The sequence below is a fragment of the Rhododendron vialii genome, chromosome 5a (genome assembly GCF_030253575.1).
Source record: "Rhododendron vialii isolate Sample 1 chromosome 5a, ASM3025357v1".
NCBI lineage: Eukaryota > Viridiplantae > Streptophyta > Magnoliopsida > Ericales > Ericaceae > Rhododendron > Rhododendron vialii.
In genome coordinates, this window is record NC_080561.1 from 11,969,290 (window position 1) to 11,990,936 (window position 21,647).

At 36.4% G+C, this 21,647-nt stretch overlaps 1 protein-coding gene and 1 long non-coding RNA gene across 2 annotated transcripts; one reads left to right on the forward strand and one right to left on the reverse strand.

Annotated features, from left to right (window-relative positions):
• Positions 1-8,798: 8,798 nt before the first annotated feature.
• LOC131328005 (uncharacterized) lies at positions 8,799-10,717 on the reverse strand. Its single transcript, XR_009200326.1, has 3 exons — positions 10,599-10,717; positions 9,417-9,478; positions 8,799-9,057 (listed from the first exon to the last, which is right to left on the reverse strand). It is a non-coding gene; the product is annotated as an uncharacterized LOC131328005 (long non-coding RNA).
• A 7,054-nt stretch (positions 10,718-17,771) lies between these two features.
• LOC131328000 (agamous-like MADS-box protein AGL62) lies at positions 17,772-19,444 on the forward strand. Its single transcript, XM_058361126.1, has 2 exons — positions 17,772-18,106; positions 18,679-19,444. The coding sequence occupies exons 1-2, from the start codon at positions 17,846-17,848 to the stop codon at positions 19,186-19,188; spliced, it is 771 nt and encodes a 256-aa protein (XP_058217109.1). The 5' UTR covers positions 17,772-17,845; the 3' UTR covers positions 19,189-19,444.
• Positions 19,445-21,647: the final 2,203 nt, after the last annotated feature.

Genomic DNA, 21,647 nt, shown 5'->3' on the forward strand with positions numbered 1-21,647 from the left:
AACTCATCGAGACTATTGACCCTGTTACCCAAATTATGCAACCTAGAGGGGGGGGGTGAATAGGATTGCTAGTAATAATTACCAATAAAAATTTATCTCTAACAATATATGCAAACAATAAGTATGCAATCAAAATAGAGAGATAGAGAGATAGAACCCGTTTATAGTGGTTCGGTCCGGATTTGTCCACGGTCCGGCCCTACTCCACTTCTCCTCAAGCAATTACTTGAAGGTTAGACTAATCTTTAAAAGATTACAACTTGTAAGTCTTGCGGGTGCTTACAAGAACCGAATGCCTCTAGCTTTCCCGAGGAGCTAGCACAACCGCAAGAATTTTCTCCGAAAACTTCTCAAAAACAATAACACCCAAATTCCAACCCGAATTTGGTCTTCTAAGCTTTCAAGTGTTTGACTCAAACACTCACTTAGGAAATACAAGTATGTGAAGAAGGTATGAAAATTATCGCTCACGACTTGTACAAATTTTCTCTCAAGAATAATATGAAAGTGGAAGAACAATGAGAATTTTTGGCTTTGATCTTTTGAGAATTTGCTCTTGCAATAATATGGAATGTTGTAGCTTGTGTATGTACTCATTAATGAGTTCTTGATGCCTTATATAGCCATCCATATGCTTCCTAGCCGTTGGAAACTAGCCGTTGGAACTAGCCGTTGGAAACTAGCCGTTGGAAACTAGCCGTTTGAAACTAGCCGTTGGAAACTAGCCGTTTGAAACTAGCCGTTGGAACTAGCCGTTGGAAACTAGCCGTTTGATAGAGTGGTCATCCGGGTGGTCGTCCGGTTGTCACAGCTTTCTGTTCAGACAGCCGGCTTGTCAGCCGGTTCGTCAACCTGTGGCTCACAATTTCATCTAAATAAACCGTTAAAGCATGTATTGAGCTCAATAAAGTCTTTGTAAATATAAATCATGAATCCAAGAGACTTTATGCTATATTTCAAGGTCACGAAAATATTTAATTCGGGAATCGACTTTTCGATAATTTTGTATTTGCCGAATAAAAATATCATTGAATTAATCATCAAAATAATTAATAGAGATGCATATAAATTTTCACAAATTATAATGCATACATTTTTCAACAATCTCCCCCTTTTTGATGATGACACAAAATGATAGTTTTTATTCAAGAGGAGTTATGCCAATCTCCCCCTTAATACATGCACCAAAGCAATTATCTATGATCAACGAGTAATAGCAATAATCATCAGATCATAGCAAGCAATTTTTTTAAATTTGCCCAAAATGGCAAGATAGATCAATTAAAACTTGGCTTTTTCTCCCCCTGTGACATCATAAAAAAAAAACTAAAAAGAGAAAAACAATAGGGCCATGGTTCCAGCACCATGCCGCTCTTGCCCTGTAGCACTCTATCTTCGTTCATTGAGAGCTTGGCGTCCTTGATTTTCGTATTCTCGAATAATGGCTGCTACAACGGCAGCTATAATGCCAATCCAATACCACAGAGTATCCACATTTACATTCCATCCGAACCATGGTGGTATTCTCATGGTAAGTAACGCACACAGCAGAATGAAGATAAAGAGTTGCATCCAAATGGTTTGGATAAACAACCTGAACTCTGCTCGTTCGGCATCTCTTTCGTAAAACTCAAACGGTAACCCTTGCGGTATGTTTGCCATTGCTCGATTTGGAAGGATAGAGATTTGGAGAGATTTAGGCCGAGAGAGAAGGAGAGATAGATAGATGAGGAGATAGAGATTGTGTTGTTGAATTTATAGAGTATGAGATTGCCGAATTGTTTGAAATGCTGCGCCGAAAGAGAGATAGATGAAGAGATAGAGATAGGATAGGGGTGGCGGTAGAGATGCGGCGCCGAAAGAGATAAGAATAGGGGATGCGGCCGAATTGTTTGAAATTTGAGATTGAGGATAGGGGATGCGGCGCCGATTAGGACAAGAATAGGGGAAGAAAATTGTGTTCGGACATCCGGCTGACAAATGCAGGTTAAGTCCAGAAAACGTTTAAGAGGAGTAACATTAAAGACCATAAAACTGATTTTCTTCATACCAAACACAGGAAAATGAAACATATGATAAAATGTTTGGAGGGTGATTTCTTTATCAAGATCATTTGTACTCTCCATCAAGTATGATATTTACGAATTCAATCAACTCAACATTGAATCCAAAAAAAAACTTTTGACATCAAGAACACAACTTTTTCATAAATGATTAGACATGCCGAGTTCTCGTCGAATGAAACAAAATTGTTCTTCACCAAGGGGTTTTGTGAAAATGTCCGCCAATTGCTTGTCGGTACTAATAAAGTTAAGTTCAATATCCCCTTTTTGAACATGATCTCTTATAAAATGATGTCTAATCTCAATATGTTTTGTTCGAGAATGTTGAATTGGATTCTTGGTTAAGCTAATTGCACTAGTATTATCACATTTAATAGGAATATGATCATATTGCAAATTGAAATCCTCCATTTGTTGTTTGATCCACAATATTTGGGCACAACAACTTCCGGCCGCTACATATTCCGCCTCGGCGGTAGATAGAGCTACGGAATTTTGTTTCTTGCTATGCCAAGACACTAGAGAGTGCCCTAGAAATTGGCAAGTCCCACTTGTACTTTTACGATCAACTTTGAAACCTCCAAAATCCGCATCCGAATAACCAATTAAATCAAATGCAACTCCACGTGGATAAAACAATCCTAAGTCATGAGAACCGCCAACATATTTAAAGATACGTTTAATAGCTTTTAAATGCGATTCTTTAGGACATGATTGAAATCTAGCACACATGCAAACACTAAACATTATATCCGGTCTACTTGCAGTGAGATAAAGTAATGAGCCGATCATACCTCGATACATCTTTTCACTGACGGCCTTACCATTCTCATCTTTGTCTAGCTTAGTTGATGTGCTCATTGGTGTGCTCGTTGGCTTTGATCCTTCCATGCCAAACTTCTTAATAAGTTCTTTCGCATACTTGGCTTGGTTGATTAGGATCCCCTCATTAGTTTGCTTGATTTGAAGTCCGAGGAAGAAGTTAAGCTCCCCCATCATACTCATTTCAAATTCACCTTGCATACACTTAGCAAACTCTTTGCACATATTATCATTAGTGGCACCAAAGACAATATCATCAACATATATTTGAATAATGAGCATATCTTTACCTTTGGCTTTAATGAAAAGAGTAGTATCAATTTTTCCACGAGTAAAGCCATTGTCAAGCAAGAATGAACTAAGTCTATCATACCATGCACGTGGTGCTTGCTTCAAACCATATAAAGCTTTTGAGAGTTTAAAAACATGATCGGGGTATACATGATCTTCAAAGCCGGGAGGTTGTTTGACATAAACTTCTTCATTTATGAACCCATTCAAAAATGCACTTTTCACATCCATTTGATAAAGCTTGAAATTTTTGAAAGATGCAAAGGCAAGTAATATGCGAATAGCCTCTAATCTAGCTACCGGTGCAAAAGTTTCTTCAAAATCAATACCTTCTTCTTGATTATAACCTTGAGCAACAAGTCTAGCTTTATTCCTAACAATATTTCCGGATTCATCTAGCTTGTTACGAAAAACCCATTTAGTACCTATAATAGTGTGATCAAGAGGCTTAGGTACTAATGCCCAAACTTTATTCCTTTCAAATTGATTTAACTCATCTTGCATGGCCAAAATCCAATTTTCATCATCTTGAGCTTCCGGAAAGTTTTTAGGCTCAATTTGAGAAACAAAAGCTTGATTTTCACAAAAATTTCTATGAGACGAGCGAGTGGTTACCCCTTTCGAAACTTCTCCAAGAATCAAGTCCTTTGGATGGTTTTGCACGAATCTCCAATCCTTGGAAAGATCTTGGTTGTCTCCCATGGCATCTTGAGGTTGATTAATAACTTCATCTTCTTTGATTTGAGAGCTTTCTACTTGAGTATCACCATCAACTTTTTCTTGAATTGTCAAGTCATGAATCTCATGTGTAATTTCTAAGTCATCATTATCAACAACATCCTTAGTAGCACAAGGATTAGATTCATCAAAGGAAACGTGAATAGATTCTTCAACAAGATTAGTGCGTTTATTATAAATTCTATATGCTTTGCTAGTAAGAGAGTAACCAATAAAGATGCCTTCATCCGATTTTGAATCAAATTTACCCAAGTCATCTTTTCCATTGTTTAATACATAACATTTACAACCGAAAGCATGAAAATAATTTATGTTGGGTATTCTACCATTCCAAAGCTCATAAGGAGTTTTCTTGAGGATAGGCCTAATTAAAACTCGATTCAAAATATAGCATGAGGTATTAACGGCTTCCGCCCAAAAATATTTTGGCAAAGAGTTTTCACAAAGCATAGTGCGGGCCATTTCTTCCAAAGTACGATTCTTTCTCTCAACTACTCCATTTTGTTGAGGAGTACGAGGTACAGAAAAGTTATGACCAATACCATGTTCATCACAAAACTTTTCATATAAAGAATTGTCAAGTTCTTTTCCATGATCCGTACGAATGTTAGAAATAACAAAGCCTTTTTCATTTTGAACTTTTCTACAAAGTTTAGTGAAATTAGGATAAGCCTCATTCTTATGAGCTAGGAACATCACCCATGTATATCTAGAGAAATCATCAACAACAACAAGACAATAATAGTTTCCACAAAGACTTGGAGAGCGAGTTGGTCCAAACAAATCCATATGAAGTAATTGCAAAGGTCTAGTAGTTGAAACAACATTTTTGGACTTAAAAGAAACCTTGGTTTGTTTTCCTTGTTGGCAAGGACCACAAAGTCTATCTTTTTCAAATTTGATTTTAGGAAGACCTTTTACCAAATTTTTTCTAGAGAGTTTTGAAATAGCATCCATACTTGCATGTCCTAGGCGCCTATGCCAAAGCCAACTATTTTCACTCAAAGCGGAAAAACATTTTATATCACAATTACTTAAATCATTGAGATTAAAAACATATACATTTTCAAATCTTTGTCCAACGAAGAGTGTCTTGTTGCTTTTGTCATTTTCAATGATACATTTGGATTTTTCAAAGATAACACGATTTCCTCTATCACATAATTGACTTATGCTAAGAAGATTGTGTTTTAAACCATTAACAAGTAAAACATCTTCAATAATAGGAGAATTACCTATATTGCCGATTCCTATGATTTTACCTTTGTTGTTGTCTCCAAATGTGACATGTCCACCATCTTTAGACGAAAGAGAATTGAAAGCCCTCTTGTCACCGGTCATGTGTCTTGAACATCCACTATCAAGGTACCAACTTCCTTCCTTGAGAGAACTTTTGAAGCATACCTACAATAGCACATCAATTCTTGACTTTTGGTACCCAAATCATCTTGGGTCCTTGAAGGTTAGCATTGATACGGTTCTTAGGAACCCAAACCTTTTTTGCATTAGAAGATGAGTATCCTTTCATAGGACATGTAGGAGAAATATGACCAATTTTACCACAATAATGACATGTCAATTTAGAATGGCTAGAAGGAGGAACATCTTTTTCAAAAAGATTTTTGTGTTGAGTGGGATTATAACCAATTCCGGCCTTGTGAAAAGAAACCATTTGTTTTCCAAGAAGAATGTCTAAACTTTCTTTTCCATTAGTGAGTTTTGAAAGAGAATTAGTTAAATCATCAATTTGTTTTTCTAAAGATTCGTTTTTGGAAGTATCCTTCAAATACTCTTTTTCTTTTTCCAAAGAGGTTCTTAAACTTTCATTTTCTTCCTCCAAAATATCTTTCTCTTCAATTAAATCATCTATTTCTAGTGAAAGATCTTTAGCAACCTTTTTAAGAAATTTGTTTTTAGAAACAACCTTTTCAAATTCTACTTTCAACTCTTTATAGGCAATAAGTAATTCATCAAAGGAATAGGATGAGTCGAGATCTACCTCGTTTTCTTCGATGGCCATGAAACACAAGTTAGCGACCTCTTGTTGCTCATCGTCCTCATCGGAGCTACTATCGTCACTATTGTCCCATGTGGCCATCATAGCTCTCCTTTTGTCCTTCTTTGAATATTTTTTGGCATATGGACATTCACTTTTGATGTGGCCGGGCTTCTTGCACTCGTAGCAAATGATTGGATCCTTTTTGCTACTTTCTTCTTTGCCTCCATCTTTTCTTGAAAATCCTCTGCCTTTGTGAGATGCTCTATTTTTGAGGAGTTTCTTGAACGTTTTTGTGATGAGCGCCATTTCATCATCCTCACTTTCGTTGCTTGAATCCTCCTTGCTTTTTGATTTGCTTGTTGTACTTTTGAAGGCAAGATCCTTAACTTTCTTCTCTTTTTCACCCTTGAGGTTGTGATGCATTTCCTCCGTCATGAGAGATCCCATGAGCTTGTCCATCGTGTATGTTGAGAAATCTTTGGATTGTAGGATGATGGAGGTGGTAGTGTCCCAATTGGTTGGCATGGAACGGAGCACCTTCCTTGTCATTTCGGATTGACTGTAAATCTTTCCAAGAGCTTTTAAACCGTTAGTAATACTAGCAAATCTAGCAAACATTTGAGATATAGATTCATCCGGTTTCATTTTGAAGAGCTCATAGCTATGCACAAGAATATCAATTTTGGACTCCTTAACTTGACTATCTCCTTCATGTGACATTTCTAACTTATCCCATATTTCTTTAGCCGATTCACATGCGGAAACACAATCATATTCATTGGGAGTAATAGCACAAAAAAGAAGGTTCATAGCTCTATAGTTCTTTTCTATTGAAGCCTTTTCCAAATGACTCCACTCATAATCTGGTTTAGGCATAGTCTCTTCTCCAACTTTCTTAGTAGGAATAATGGGACCATTTTTGATAATTTTCCATAGATCATAATCCGTGGATTGAATAAAGATCATCATTCTATTTTTCCAATGAGAGTAATTTTCTCCGGTGAACAAGGGAGGTCTATTGGACGATTGACCTTCGATACAAGAAACATTACTAGTGGTTGCCATGGATCTTAACTCTTAGATGGTTAAATCTACAAACAAGAGCCGAGGCTCTGATACCAATTGTTACCCAAATTATGCAACCTAGAGGGGGGGGGGTGAATAGGATTGCTAGTAATAATTACCAATAAAAATTTATCTCTAACAATATATGCAAACAATAAGTATGCAATCAAAATAGAGAGATAGAGAGATAGAACCCGTTTATAGTGGTTCGGTCCGGATTTGTCCACGGTCCGGCCCTACTCCACTTCTCCTCAAGCAATTACTTGAAGGTTAGACTAATCTTTAAAAGATTACAACTTGTAAGTCTTGCGGGTGCTTACAAGAACCGAATGCCTCTAGCTTTCCCGAGGAGCTAGCACAACCGCAAGAATTTTCTCCGAAAACTTCTCAAAAACAATAACACCCAAATTCCAACCCGAATTTGGTCTTCTAAGCTTTCAAGTGTTTGACTCAAACACTCACTTAGGAAATACAAGTATGTGAAGAAGGTATGAAAATTATCGCTCACGACTTGTACAAATTTTCTCTCAAGAATAATATGAAAGTGGAAGAACAATGAGAATTTTTGGCTTTGATCTTTTGAGAATTTGCTCTTGCAATAATATGGAATGTTGTAGCTTGTGTATGTACTCATTAATGAGTTCTTGATGCCTTATATAGCCATCCATATGCTTCCTAGCCGTTGGAAACTAGCCGTTGGAACTAGCCGTTGGAAACTAGCCGTTGGAAACTAGCCGTTTGAAACTAGCCGTTGGAAACTAGCCGTTTGAAACTAGCCGTTGGAACTAGCCGTTGGAAACTAGCCGTTTGATAGAGTGGTCATCCGGGTGGTCGTCCGGTTGTCACAGCTTTCTGTTCAGACAGCCGGCTTGTCAGCCGGTTCGTCAACCTGTGGCTCACAATTTCATCTAAATAAACCGTTAAAGCATGTATTGAGCTCAATAAAGTCTTTGTAAATATAAATCATGAATCCAAGAGACTTTATGCTATATTTCAAGGTCACGAAAATATTTAATTCGGGAATCGACTTTTCGATAATTTTGTATTTGCCGAATAAAAATATCATTGAATTAATCATCAAAATAATTAATAGAGATGCATATAAATTTTCACAAATTATAATGCATACATTTTTCAACAGACCCCAAAGAGGATCTCACTCTCTAATAAATTGAAGTCAACAACATTAGATATATATATATATATATAGAGAGAGAGAGAGAGAGAGAGAGAGAGAGAGAGAGTCATCTTCTCCTAAGGATCACCTCATTTTAATAAAATAAGGACCTCCCTTTTCTGATCAAATTTTGATGATCCGAGCCGCTCAATGTGTTCAGGACGAAATTTTAAGGGTACTTGCGAGAAATCAGCAAAAAAAAAAAAACCGGGAAGGGCTTCATCCGAGCAATTTTTGTTATGTTTTTATCAGACGGTTCAAATAAAAACTGCTCAAATCAAGTCCTTCTCGGTCATTTTTTTTGCCGATTTCTTGCGGGTACCCTTAAGATCTTGTTCTGAACACATTGAGCGGCTCGGATCATCGAAATTTGATCGGAAAATAGGAGAAATGGGGAGGTCCTTATTTAAACTAAAATAAGGACCTCCTCATTTGAAAATAACTATATATATATATATATATATATTAATTATCTTTGGATTAAGAGCATAAGCATTTGTAATAATCATGAGCTTTTATTTGTCTTACAAAATCAGTACAAAAATAATTACCTAAAAACGGTCTCGTTCAATATACGTGTCACACCCCACCCCGGGCCAGCACTCAAATGAGTCCAAACCGACGTGAGGGTGCAACATCAACCACCAACCCATTTCTATAACTCAAGTTCTAGCAATTAAGTTAACCAATAGCCATTTTATTGATAACGGAAAATATATCGTTCTTACAAACACAACGGAAGTCTTAAGAAAATATTAAACTATACAACAAACTAGTATCAACATGAGCTGTAACTAAATTCCTATCTACAGTGTCTTGCCAAAACTCTCCAAGTCTTCTTGACACGCTACCCTAAGCGAGGGTACAACCACAAGATGATCAGCAGTGGATATCTACAACACCTGCAAAACTGGATTCCAAAATGAAATCCGAAAGTGTTTATGAGACATGGATGCAATTCCATATTCAAAGATACAGCTAAAAGATATTCTCAACTTGTAACAGTTTATCGAGAAATAAAAAAGTAACACCAGACAAGCAGCCAATAATTTAAGGCATAAGCCTTTTGGCATAAAGTCAATCACCGGGCACACAGCCAATAGTTTAAAGCATAAAGTCATATGACATAAAGCCAATCACCGGGCACACAGCCAATAATTTAAGGCATAAAAGCCTTTTGGCATAAAGCCAACCACCGGGCACTAAGCCAACAATCAAGTTCAATTCAATATAGAATAACATCTATGAATCAAACACTCACCTTGTACTCCAAAAGAAAGTACAATTATGATTTCGGTGCTCCTTGATTCACCGACTTGTCACCTATCCACAAGCCAAACATTTTAGTATAGAACTACTTGGAAGGCTTTAATAGATGCATTAATAATGTCCTGCATCAATTCAACTACATAATGGATGCCGAACAAAAGTAAATTCACCAATTAGCACCCAAAACCAAGAATTCACAAACACACTATATAGCTGAACCACCGACTAAATTCTGACTATAGAATTCTATAGGTTTCAAAGAATACTGCAAAACCACCACCACTAGCAAGAAGACTTCTAGTACATCAATCTAGATATAAAATTTGCCCAAATTGGATTCCGAATGACTAAGATATGCTCAATTGAAATTACAAATCCAAAACAGAAATCACAGTTCCAGCAGAACAATCTGCGATCGAATGCTCATTAAAAATCACATACTCTATCTTTTTCAATAATTCTAACACCAAAACATCACCAATTGATCAATGTTTAAGACTCATGAGAACCCATATCCACCCAGCATGCTTAAACTTGAGGAATTTCATGAAGAACACAAGCCAAAAGCTGTCCAGAATTTCAGAACTTCCCAAAACTTGAACTTGAACTAAAAAACTGCTATAATCTAGAAAGAGTCACGGCACAACCCATACATATTCAGAAAGATAAACGAGTCTAGTTTCGGAATCAAGAAACAGTGTGTAAAACCGATACCCGAGCAAGAAGTTATGCCCATTTTTCGAACACGTGTCTGTGCTGTCTGCACAGACGCGAATCAGACACCAGTTCAGTCCACGAATTTTGTAGGCCAAAATACTTCCGAGTTATTTTCTGAAAATTTAACACGATGCAATAGACTTATAGATGAACCTTCAAGATTTTTTTTTCAAGAATTTAGAAGATTTCTAGGTACCTTGAATAAATTCGTCAAAACAAGACAGATTATCATTATACATAACAGATTTCAAAATTCCATAACAAGTCGAGTTCTTGACGGTTTTCAACGATTCCAGCAGCTATAGAACGAGATGAGAGTGTTCTTTAAATATCAAGAAGGAATCAAAATCCAATTCACAATCTAAGAACAAAAAAATCAACCCAGAACAGACCCCTTGCAATCTGTCCCAAAATCTGTTGTGCAAACACAAACATAAGTAAAGAGACTAAAAATTACCTATTGAAATTGAGGTTCCTATCTTCCCCCGTTGCTCTTCATCTTCTTCTTTCCACCGTTTCTCTCTCTCTCTCTCTCTCTCTCTCTCTCTCTTAACGTTGAAACAACTCCCCTGATGGGTTTCCTTTTTTTTTCTTTTGTTTTAAAAGAAACTCACACACACACAACACCTCACCAACAACACACGGCACACATGCATAATTCCAAAAAAAAAAATTGCACTCCAGCTCTTTAAGTTACTAAAGTAATAATAAAAGCACCTCAAATTTATAGGATGTTACAATACGCAAAGTGTATTAGCACGAACAAGAATATTGGGTTAGGGCAACAAACTTTAGGTCGGATTCTCTCTCTTCTTTCTCTTTCGCCTTTCTCTTCTTTCTCTCTCTAGATTCAAATTTCAGTCACAGCCTGGGGGGAGGCGCCGCCTCTCTCCCTCCTCCCCCGGGCATCCTCCTTCCCCTTCCTCTCATCTCTTTTCTTTCCCCCTCATTTCTCTCTCCTCTCCCACCTTCGTTTCTTTTTTATGATTTTTTTTCTTCTTTTACAAGTGAGAAATCCTTGGCGGGGGTGGTGGTTTTTGGTGACCTTTGTCAACCTCTCTGCTCACTCCGATCATTTTTGGGAACTGCTTGTTCGCAGAGCCACAGTGGTGTTTGCTGGTTTCGAGCCCTCGCAGTGGTGAGGGTCATTAGCGTTCTGATTTTGCCACTACAAGAAAAAACATCTTTGGTGACACCTGGTGACACCCTTTGGTGACAAAAAATTGGCGTTGACACGAAATATACTCAATGGTGACTAAAAGGAGATGGAGTTGCTTTTTGGCAGTTAACCAAGATGGAGTTGAAGACTTTTTGGTTGTTAAATGGAACACTTGTTTTGAGTTCTTTTTGTCATTGGACATACTAAGGATATGGCTGTTTTGTAGTTTTGGTAATGTTGTTAAGTTTGAAGTGGTTATTGTTGCGATGAATGTTTTGAAGTTGGATGATGAATGTTAACTTATTGGATATTTAATTTGAATGATATTTTGCTTCTTTGCAATATAAGTTTTGCTAAGTTGAATCATAAGATACAAAAAATTCTGAAACTTTGTAAGTAGGTGAAAACAATATATGGAATGAAATGTGTATTGTTGCTAAAGTCTTATTTTTGGTGACAAAAGAGATTGTCACTGATGTGTGTCTACTACTATGATAGGTTATTGGTGACACACAATTGGATGTCATGGTAGGTACTTTTAGTGACAACTTTTGTCACAGAAAAATCTTTCTTTTGTGACAATTTGGTATTGTCATCGTTACTTTCTGTGACATAATCACCTTTGTCGCAGAAAATCTCTCTTTCGTGACACCATATTGTTGTCACTGATACTTTTGGTGACAATTGTGTCACGGAAAATCTGTCTTCGGTGACACCAAATTTTTGTCACTGTTGACAACATTCCGTGACAACTACACAATTTTGTCACCTTTGACTTTCAGTGTCATGGATACAATGACACCTCTTCTTGTGTCACCAAAGATAATAGGTGACAAAATTTGGACTTTTAGTGACATTTTTACATGTCACCGAATGTGTTTTTTGTTGTAGTGTGCCCTCCTCCTCTTCTGCTCACGGCAGTGTCTAGTGCTCACGGCGGTGTGGGCCTTTCTTACTCTCCCCTCGCCTCCTCTGCCGCTTTCCTTTCAACCATCGGTCTTCACTGTTGGGGTTGCCGGTTTGGCCTAACGACAAGGTTTGTTCTCAGCGGCGGTGGTGGGTGGCGTTGATTGCGGTCTCCCGTCGGTCATACTGTTGGGTATTTTCGGTTATGTGCTTAACGACAAGGTGGGGGGATTCGCCGCTCAACGACATTGGCGCGGCTTAAAAGTGAATTGATTTTTGCACACTTATATTAATATTAATGAGGAATTTTTAAGTGAGGGATCCCTCATTTTAACAAAATGAGGGACTTTCATTTCCCGATCAAATTTTGAAAATCCGAATCGTTCAATGTGTGCAGAACGTAATTTTAAGGGTCTTTGCGAGAAATCAACAAAAAAAATGACCGAGAAGGGCGTCATCCGAGCAGTTTTTTTTGAACCGTTCAATGAAAACTGCTCGGATGAAGCCCTTCCCGATCATTTTTTTTGCTAATTTCTCACGGGGAACCTTAAAATCACGTTCTGATCACTTTGAGCGGCTCGGATCATCGAAATTCAATCGGGAATGGGAGTCCCTCATTTTGAGGGATTCGTCACCGGAACCTAACTCTAATATTAATATTATAAAAAATTATTAATTAGTTTAAGTTAAAGTAAAAACTCATTAATATAATAGTTACTAATTGAATTACTTATAACATAGTAAACATTATAATATGTTGAGAAAAAGATTGAAATGCCCTCAAAGAATAAAATATTTTTTTATTTTCTTTTCGTATCAAAATAAGAAAAGCTATTTAAAATAGTCAATTAGGTTACTAAACCCAAATTTTTAAAGTTACTAATATTTTAAATTACCTTTAATGCATTAAAAGGTTACATGGTGGAGTTACTTGATCACACTAGAAATTGTTTAAATATGATCACATTACATATTACTTTATTCATATATATTAAATGTTATGTTGTTACTTTGTCAATTATATTATGATCTGTTATCCTGTCAATTATGCCATGATCATGAACTGTGGAATTTATGATATTTTTGCTACGATAGTATATGTTAATTGGACTTAGGTTTATGGGATGGTTGCGAGTAGTGATCACATAGATAATAATAAAGTAAAGGATAAAATGGTAAAGTAGGTCGAAGAGTTGGGGGATGGTAGAGGACCCTGGGTACAGTATCTGGGGAACGATAACGGGCCTTGGATACGGTACAGTACCCTGTAGAAGTGAGAATAGTAACATTGTTATGTGAACCTTAGTCGTGGAATGGCATGGTAAACTACCCTCTTGTTATGGTTGTAGTTGAATCTAGGCTAGGTACGTAACTTAGGTGTATTCACTTAGGACCCCGGTGCAGGACAAACAAGAGGGAGGGAACCCATGGGACGATCATCTGTAGTACCCCGACTTTGAATTGTGTAAATTTAAGTAAGTGTTGAACTTGATGTTAATTATGTGATTTTGGCTTTGTTTTGCTAGTTATTAGGAAATGGAACATAGGTGGTTATAGGTCACACCTACACATGATAATTTTTCTTGCACTCTGTTAAAATGAAAGAAACGTGTAACATTTCCCCTCATCCTCATCACACGGAGAGAGAGAGAGAGAGAGAGAGAGAGAGAGAGAACCGTTTGGTGGAGAAGAAGAAGAAGAGAAAGGAAAAAAAAAATTTCTTCTTAGACTTAGATTGAAGCCTAATTTGGTAAGTACATGCCTAGAGGAGTAAGATTTCTTGTTTTTGATGTTCAATTTTTGCTAGATGTGCTGAATCTAAGTGGGTTTAAGGTAGAGATTGAAGTTTGTGTTGGAAACCCATGAACCTCCTTTAAATTCCTAGAAATTGACATGTTTGAAGTTTGTGTAATTCATGAATTTGGTATATTTTAGGTAGCCCATGAGTATGTTCAAGTTTACTTATGTTTTGTGAAGTTTCTGTATGAGTTTTGATGTGAATTTTAGGGTTTTACTTCAGAAATTCGTACAGCTTGTGGGTAGGCAATTTAGAGCTTCAACAGAATCGATTCTGCCATGTTCTTGAGGGATTTTTCTCACCAACTTCCCGACATTGATATTTTCCTATAAATGCCTGTGTGTGTCTTCTTTATTGTGTAAAATTTTCAGAACCTAAATCAAAATGTGGAAGGAGTTAAAATTCGTTAACCGACCTGCTGTTGTGGTATTTGCAGTGCTGACAGTCGTCGCACTTTACGAAAACGATCATATTTTTTAGCTCGAGCGATGAAATCACGATCCATTTTCTGATTTTGAAATTAGACTCATAGACCTAAAAAAATGCATGAAGATTGTGACTTAGTTATTCTTGTACAAAGTCAGTTTTTGCGTTAAAGTTTATGGAACTGCAAATTCTGTGACTATTTTCTTGAGACTAGCTATCTAACTTCATATGTTTACCTTAGGACCTTATGTTCATAAAGATAGGATTGTTTAGCATCTTCTAATCATGTTTTTATTGCTTAATTATTTTTAGGAAGTTCGGGTGGTTCGTAGAGCCGAGGTGAGTGATTTAATACCTAAACACATGATTTTGAACTTGTTTTCCTTATCGAGCTTATTTGAACATGTTTTATAAATTGTGTACTCCATGGATACCAATGGAAGGTAGATCTATTTGTGAAATATTTGCGAATCTATCTAATGGCATTCCCAACATCCGGCCTTGCTAGGGGACGGCTTAATGGCTAGCAAGGGTGTTTGAGGTTGGTGTGTATTTTGGGATAATGCATAGACGTCTGACTTATCCACTATCGGGGACGCCCGGTAGCTTTTGAATTTTGAATAGCTGAATGTGCATTATATTTGGCTTATGGATTTGAATTCTTTGTTTTGAAATATTATCAAATTATTTTGCATTGTCCATGGAAAGCATGTGAGTTAAGTATTAATCATTCACATGAGCTTTGGCTTATGGATTTTCTTTTCCACCTTTCAGGAAGCGATGCGTAGGGTGGCGTGGTGTTTACTTTTGGGACGTGTTGTATTTTTTGGAAACTTGTAGAAAGGAAGTTATGGTTGTAGACACTTAACTTTGTACATGGTTTGTTAGCTTTTGAGTTTGTAAGTAAGCACAGCTCTAAGAGATTTATCTTTTGGTTTGTAAAACCTAAGTAAGACCTTGGTTCGTTATCAATAAAAGTCGTCTTTTGCTTCCGCTGTTATGATTAGTCCCTTTTGATTATCGCTTGCTGAGATGATATTTGATTTGCGATTTGGCCTTAGTGAAAAATCACTGGCATTTGTCATGATTAAGACCTCAAAGGGCGGGTCAGGGTCGTGACATCCTCGCTAGTGGTTGGGGAGGATAGATTTAGTGGAAAAGATCTTAGATTACACGTAAGGATAAAAGCTAGTAAGAAAAGGATGACATGTTATATTACTGCACTTCTTTTAATTTTAGTTGCTATATCATATCATGCTTGCTAGTTGTAAAGTAAGGGGTTGGTTGGGTAGGATTTATCTACCGAGTGTTGATTCACGGCGTTTCCACGCTAGGTCCTGAAGGAGATATTGAAGAGCAATACGCCCCACTAGAGGACTTATACCCCACTAAAGACCTCCTGGTCCAGAAAGGGGAGTTTGTCGAGTCTTGGGTTAATTATCAGTAAAGAGCTTGATTTTATTTTGAAGTGTTGCACTTAAACTTTCAATTATTGTAATCTTAAGCGACTAACGTCGCATCTTTTGTAAGATTTAAATGTTGTTATCTTTATCTTAATTTTTAAGACTTCTGCTGCTAAACTCTGTCTTTAAAAGTTATTTTTATTTTAATATTTTTAAATCATTTTAAACAGATTTACTAGATGTTCCCGAAAATCAAAGCATTACAACAGTCCTATTGATTGGTGTGTCCAGTTCCATCTAAGACTATGAACTAAATCTCATATTCCACAAGAACCGATAATTCAATCTTCCGTAGGTAAGCCGTACTCTACATACTAGATCATCTACTACGTAAAATAATAGACACACAGGTATAACATCCAATAATATTATGCTAATATTGCCCATAACAGATTCTCATCAAAAAAGATAAAATTAGTTAATATAAAATAAATCAAATATTAATCTATTATATAAAAGCATGACTTTTAGTATAAATTTCTAAGATCCCATCTTTTTCGTTCCCCGAGATTACCCAAAATGCACGTAAGCTGACCAGACAATCTCCTAGATAATTCAACGAGGAATCATGATAGAAATGAATGTAGAATTTCAAGCCAAATTATGTGATGACATTAAAAAAAAAAAAAGAAGGAACGAACCACTTAGGCCCCATTCTGCTAAGGTTCTAATTTTTAAATACTTATTTTTCGTTTTACGAAACAGATAATTTTTAAATATTTATTTTAGTTAGTGGAGCATACCCTTAAATTAGAGTTTTCTAGACTCCCATCTCCTATCCATCTAGAAAGATAGATCACCTGTTGATTCATTTGTCCGCGACAAGAAAGCGGAATATTTACGATTATGTAACGTCATAAATTGGTAACGTAGATAGTGTTACAACGTATGTCTCCATACATCAACAATCGCGTTACATGATGCCTTATTCAGTTATTCGGCTAAATAAATCATTTGACTTATTTTTTGGATCTTATTCAAATTTTTTTCACATTTGTTAATTTTTCATCGATTTTTTGAAGATTATTGTTTTGTCATGACGAGAGAAATTTAAGAAGTAAAAAATTATGATCTAAATCAAATTTTTTTTGAAAAAAGATGAAAAAATTGGCTTATTTTCCTCTTTATTAAAAAAAATAGATTTTGATCGTAATTTTTTACTTTTTAGATTCCTCTCATCATGACAAAGTAATAATTGTCAAAAAATCGACAAAATACTAACAAATCCTTAAAAAAATTGAATAAGAACAAAAAAAAGGAGAAGCCAAATGACTTATTTAGCCGAATGAGCCCAAAATAAATTCAGAAAGTCTATTGGTTCAGGAAAAATCTGTACCAGTGGATACAAATCTCTTTTTGGGCCCATTTTGGGTCTCAAAAAAATGATCGGAGTCGCTCATTTTGTTTAAAATACTTTGCTTATGGTTCGTAAAAAAAATAAGCTTAATCCGGTATAGGTAAGAGTATTTACGAACATCCAAACTTTGCTCTAGAATTCAGGAGAGCAAAGTTTGGATGTTTCGTAAATATTCTTACCGATACCGGATTAAGCTTATTTTTTTAGGGACCATAAGCAAAGTATTTTAAACAAAATGAGCGACTCCGATCATTTTTTTAGAGCCAAAATGAGCTCAAAAAGAGGTTTGTACCCACTGGTACCGATTTTTTGTCTGTACCAGTAGCACCTCTCAAATAAATTCGCATGTGCTGATGCGCTAGGAGGTATTTGGAAAGCGTTTTCCATGTGAAGGGTAATTGATTAATTACTTTGCGTAGCTGGTACTAAGATATTTGAAATTATGACAAGCAAAAGAAGAATTAAAACCATAAAAGGAAACTAAATTTGCAGAGTTGCAAACAGAAATTAAATTCAATGTACTGGAAAAACAAAACCCCTATAAAAACGTGTATTCCATTTCATCTCCCTCTCTTTATCTCTCCTGGTCGCAACCATGGCAAGAAAGAACAAGGGTCGCCAGAGGATCGAGATGACAAGAATGTCGAAAGAGAGTAACCTCCTCGTCACCTTCTCGAAGCGCCGCTCTGGCCTTTTCAAGAAGGCGAGCGAGCTCTGCACCCTCTGCGGCGCCGAAATCGCAATTGTTGTCTTCTCTCCCGGCAAGAAGGCCTTCTCCTTCGGCCACCCCTCCGTGGGAGCCATTGTCGATCGCTTCCTCTCCCGCACCCCTCCGCCACCCAGAGGTGGCTCAAGGGTAAGGCAACTTAAATGCTCCGGCCCGTAGGTATACAGGAATCCACCTATGAGGGGGCCTAGTTGTTTTATTTTTTTGTTTTTTTCCTATAGAAGTCGAAATGTTACCTAAACCTAAGCATTGAAACAAATGTCCAAATCAAATTACGCACATTCCGATTAATTTTAGAATCTGAAGACGGTCTTTTTAGTGGGAGTCAAACCTGGGGTTAACCTCAACATGCATGGACTCTAACAACACATTTTGCATGTCATAAAACTAGAAAGAAATTTTGATTCATTCGATTAAATACAAGTTCCAGTAGTAGAAGTTTCAGAAAATCTTATTTGCGGACCATTCCGTAAAGAAGGTTTTACGGAGGCCAATCACGCGTGTTCAAAGTGTTTTTTGGACGGTCCGGATTGAAAATCAATTGTGACTGGTCAAAATTGAAAACGAATCTTAGCCATTGATTGCGCAAATGAGTGGCTAAAATTGCGCCGCTCATGAACAGCTTGTTCACATAGCCTCCATAAATAAGTTTTTTCTCAAGAAGTTTATGATGGATCACTGATCAGATTTTCCTGACTTAGGCCTCCAACAGACGTGATCAGTCTCTACCGTTACCGCCACCGCCGCCAAACCCCAACTCCGCCGTACAGCTACTGGAGGCCCACCGCAACGCCGCCATGCGTGAGCTGACCAATCAGCTGACGGAGGCGATGAATCAGCTAGAAGCAGAAAAGAAGAGAGGGGAAGGTATAAACAAGATGAGGAGAGAGAGTAAGGAGAGGTGTTGGTGGGATGGGCCCATTGATGGGCTTGGTCTGGGCCAGCTGGAGCAGTTGAAGGTTGCCATGGAGGACTTGAAGAGGAATGTGGGGAAGCAAGCTGAGAGGGTTAGGGTTGTTGAGGAGGAGGGTTTGAAGGCTCCGACAGCGTCGTTCTATGCAGGCGGGACGTCGAGTTTTGTGGGTTCAGGGAGTGGTGTTGGTGGTGGAGTTGGGGTTGATGGTGGCGGTGATGTTAAGGTTTCTGATGGGCTTGGGTTGTCCATGACTCCACATGGATATGCTCTTGGTTATGGATGTGGGTTTTTCTGATTAGATGGATAGATGGTTACATTATCTTCGAAATTTTTATTCATCAGTACACTTTCAGTCGCACGATCATGTCTCGTGATCAATACTACGTACGTTATATATGAAATCATCGAGATACCATGCGGTTTGGAAGAAGAATGAGACGGGGTAATGCATTATGTTTCTACATATTGTCAAATTCGTTGCGACATATTTCGCATATCATGTATTCTATTCAAATGTTCTGAGTAGAGTCCTATTGGATGGTTATGTTGAATCTTTTGTAAATCGACTTACTCCGATGGTCGGAATCTTTTATTTTTTAATCTCATTGGGAATATCAAACATGCAAATGATCGATGATACAGTTTCTCCATTCATTGGTAGTTTTGGCAGTGAAACAAAGTAACATATATATGCAATTTATTACAAGTCGAAACATATATATAGATTATCAGCAAATTAATAGACTCAAGTGATCATCAATTTAATTTCTTATATTCCCAGAAATAGCCAAATTAGCTTTCATGGTTTGTGATATGAGACTCTGCTTATAGTGGAAAATGGACATAAAACATGGAGATTTTCCATTAAGATCCAATGCTAAGAGCATTCACAGTGGAATAAGCAAAACAAAAAATTGTTAAAATTAGCAATGTTAGATAAAAAAAGTGCTCACATTGGAATAACCAAACCTAGCAACCTCTTAACAACTCATCAAATTTTGATTCTTCAATAATCAAAGCTAGCAATATTTTTCCAATAATCAAATTTTATCTCTCAATCAAGTATACTAACATTACACAAAAACCTTCTCTCTCTCTCTCTCTCTCTCTCTCTCTCTCTCTCAACAATGTTTTCAAAATATAATTTAAAAAAACTGTAACTTTCAGATTTTTTTTCATAAACTTTTTTTTTTACAAAAAACAAATTTTTCAAAAATTTTAAAAACTGTAAGTTAATAAAGTGTGTTTTTCAAAAAAACTATTTTTGAAATTTCAAAATACTTTTATAGAAAACTGTTTTTTACACAAAATCTATTTTAAAAAACCATATTTATAATTTTTAAAATTTCAAAACTTTTTGTGTAAATAAAATTCTTTCAAAATTTCTCAAAATTATATTTACAGTTTTTAAGTAAACAAAGTGTGTTTTGAAAAGCTGTTTTTTCCTTCAAAAATTGCTTTTTAAAAAAATATGCGTTAAATGAAAGAAAAAAGTTTGGAGGACCCATTAGTTTTGATATATTATAGGCAAAAAATAACTAATGTGGAATTTGACATTGTTAATTTTAACAACCTCTAAATGGATAATCAAAATCTGATGTGGCATGTTTTGGTTTTCATATTTGCTTATTCCACTGTTGATGCTCTAATTAGATCATATATGTGTAAATGAACTTTCTTAATTTGTTAATCTTATTTCGTTGGAACGCCTAAACTAGCCAAATGTGCTTTTTTTTTTTTTTTTTTGTCATTCGTTAAATCCTAATTTACTCTATCCTAGGGGACTCAGAGAGGGGGATGGGTGCTTCTTGGAATCGAACTCCGCCCTTGTGCGTGAGAGTATAAGGGAGACACCAACTGCACTCTACTCGACTTGTGCCATGCTACTGTACGTAAAGCTAATGTTCTACAAAATCTTTTTTCGTAGAGTGTGAACGTTTTTGGAGCAAAAAACATGTCATATTACCTAGAGTATGAACGTTTTTGGAGCTTTTAGTTTCCAAATTTACTACACGAACTTGTATTTTTTTGGTTTCCTTGATTTCAAGTTAGAAATTTAAAAAAAAAAAAAATTGGTCCAGGGTCTATTATAACATGTTTCTAACCCACTAGGTCCACTGATCAAGTTTCTAACCCACTAAGTCCACTAATATGTATTTGGTAAGGTATAAAGTCCACTACATTTAAAAAAGAAAATAGTGCTTGACAGAATTACTCTTCCATTCAAATCTCATCCATTTAGCCCATTATCCCTTCTGCTTTTGAAATCACGCCAATTACGGCAGTGATGTTGGAATTTTGCGACAGAGAGAAAGAGGGAGTTTTGCGACAGAGAGAAAGAGGGAAGATCACATATAACGTTATATACTCGTTCAACAATTCACATTTAACGTTAGATACTTACATTTTACGTTATATACTCATTCATCAGCTCACATTTAACGTTATATACTCATTCGCACATGACAGAAGATCAAATATAACGATATTAAGGATGCAAACCTAAAATGATTTTGGTTGTTTTGGTTTAACCTTATATAATGTCATATGTTCATTTTTTCAAGGGATACACATGACAGAAACATATATTTAACGTTAGATGCTCATTCATCAGAAAAAATGGAATTTTGACCTTGCCTCATATAACAATATTAAATGTGAAAAATCGACATTTGATTAGTGGTTCGGTTGAATATATAACGTTATCAAAAGTGAGTCAGTGAAGCCGCTGCGTGGATCAGTTCAATAAAGTAA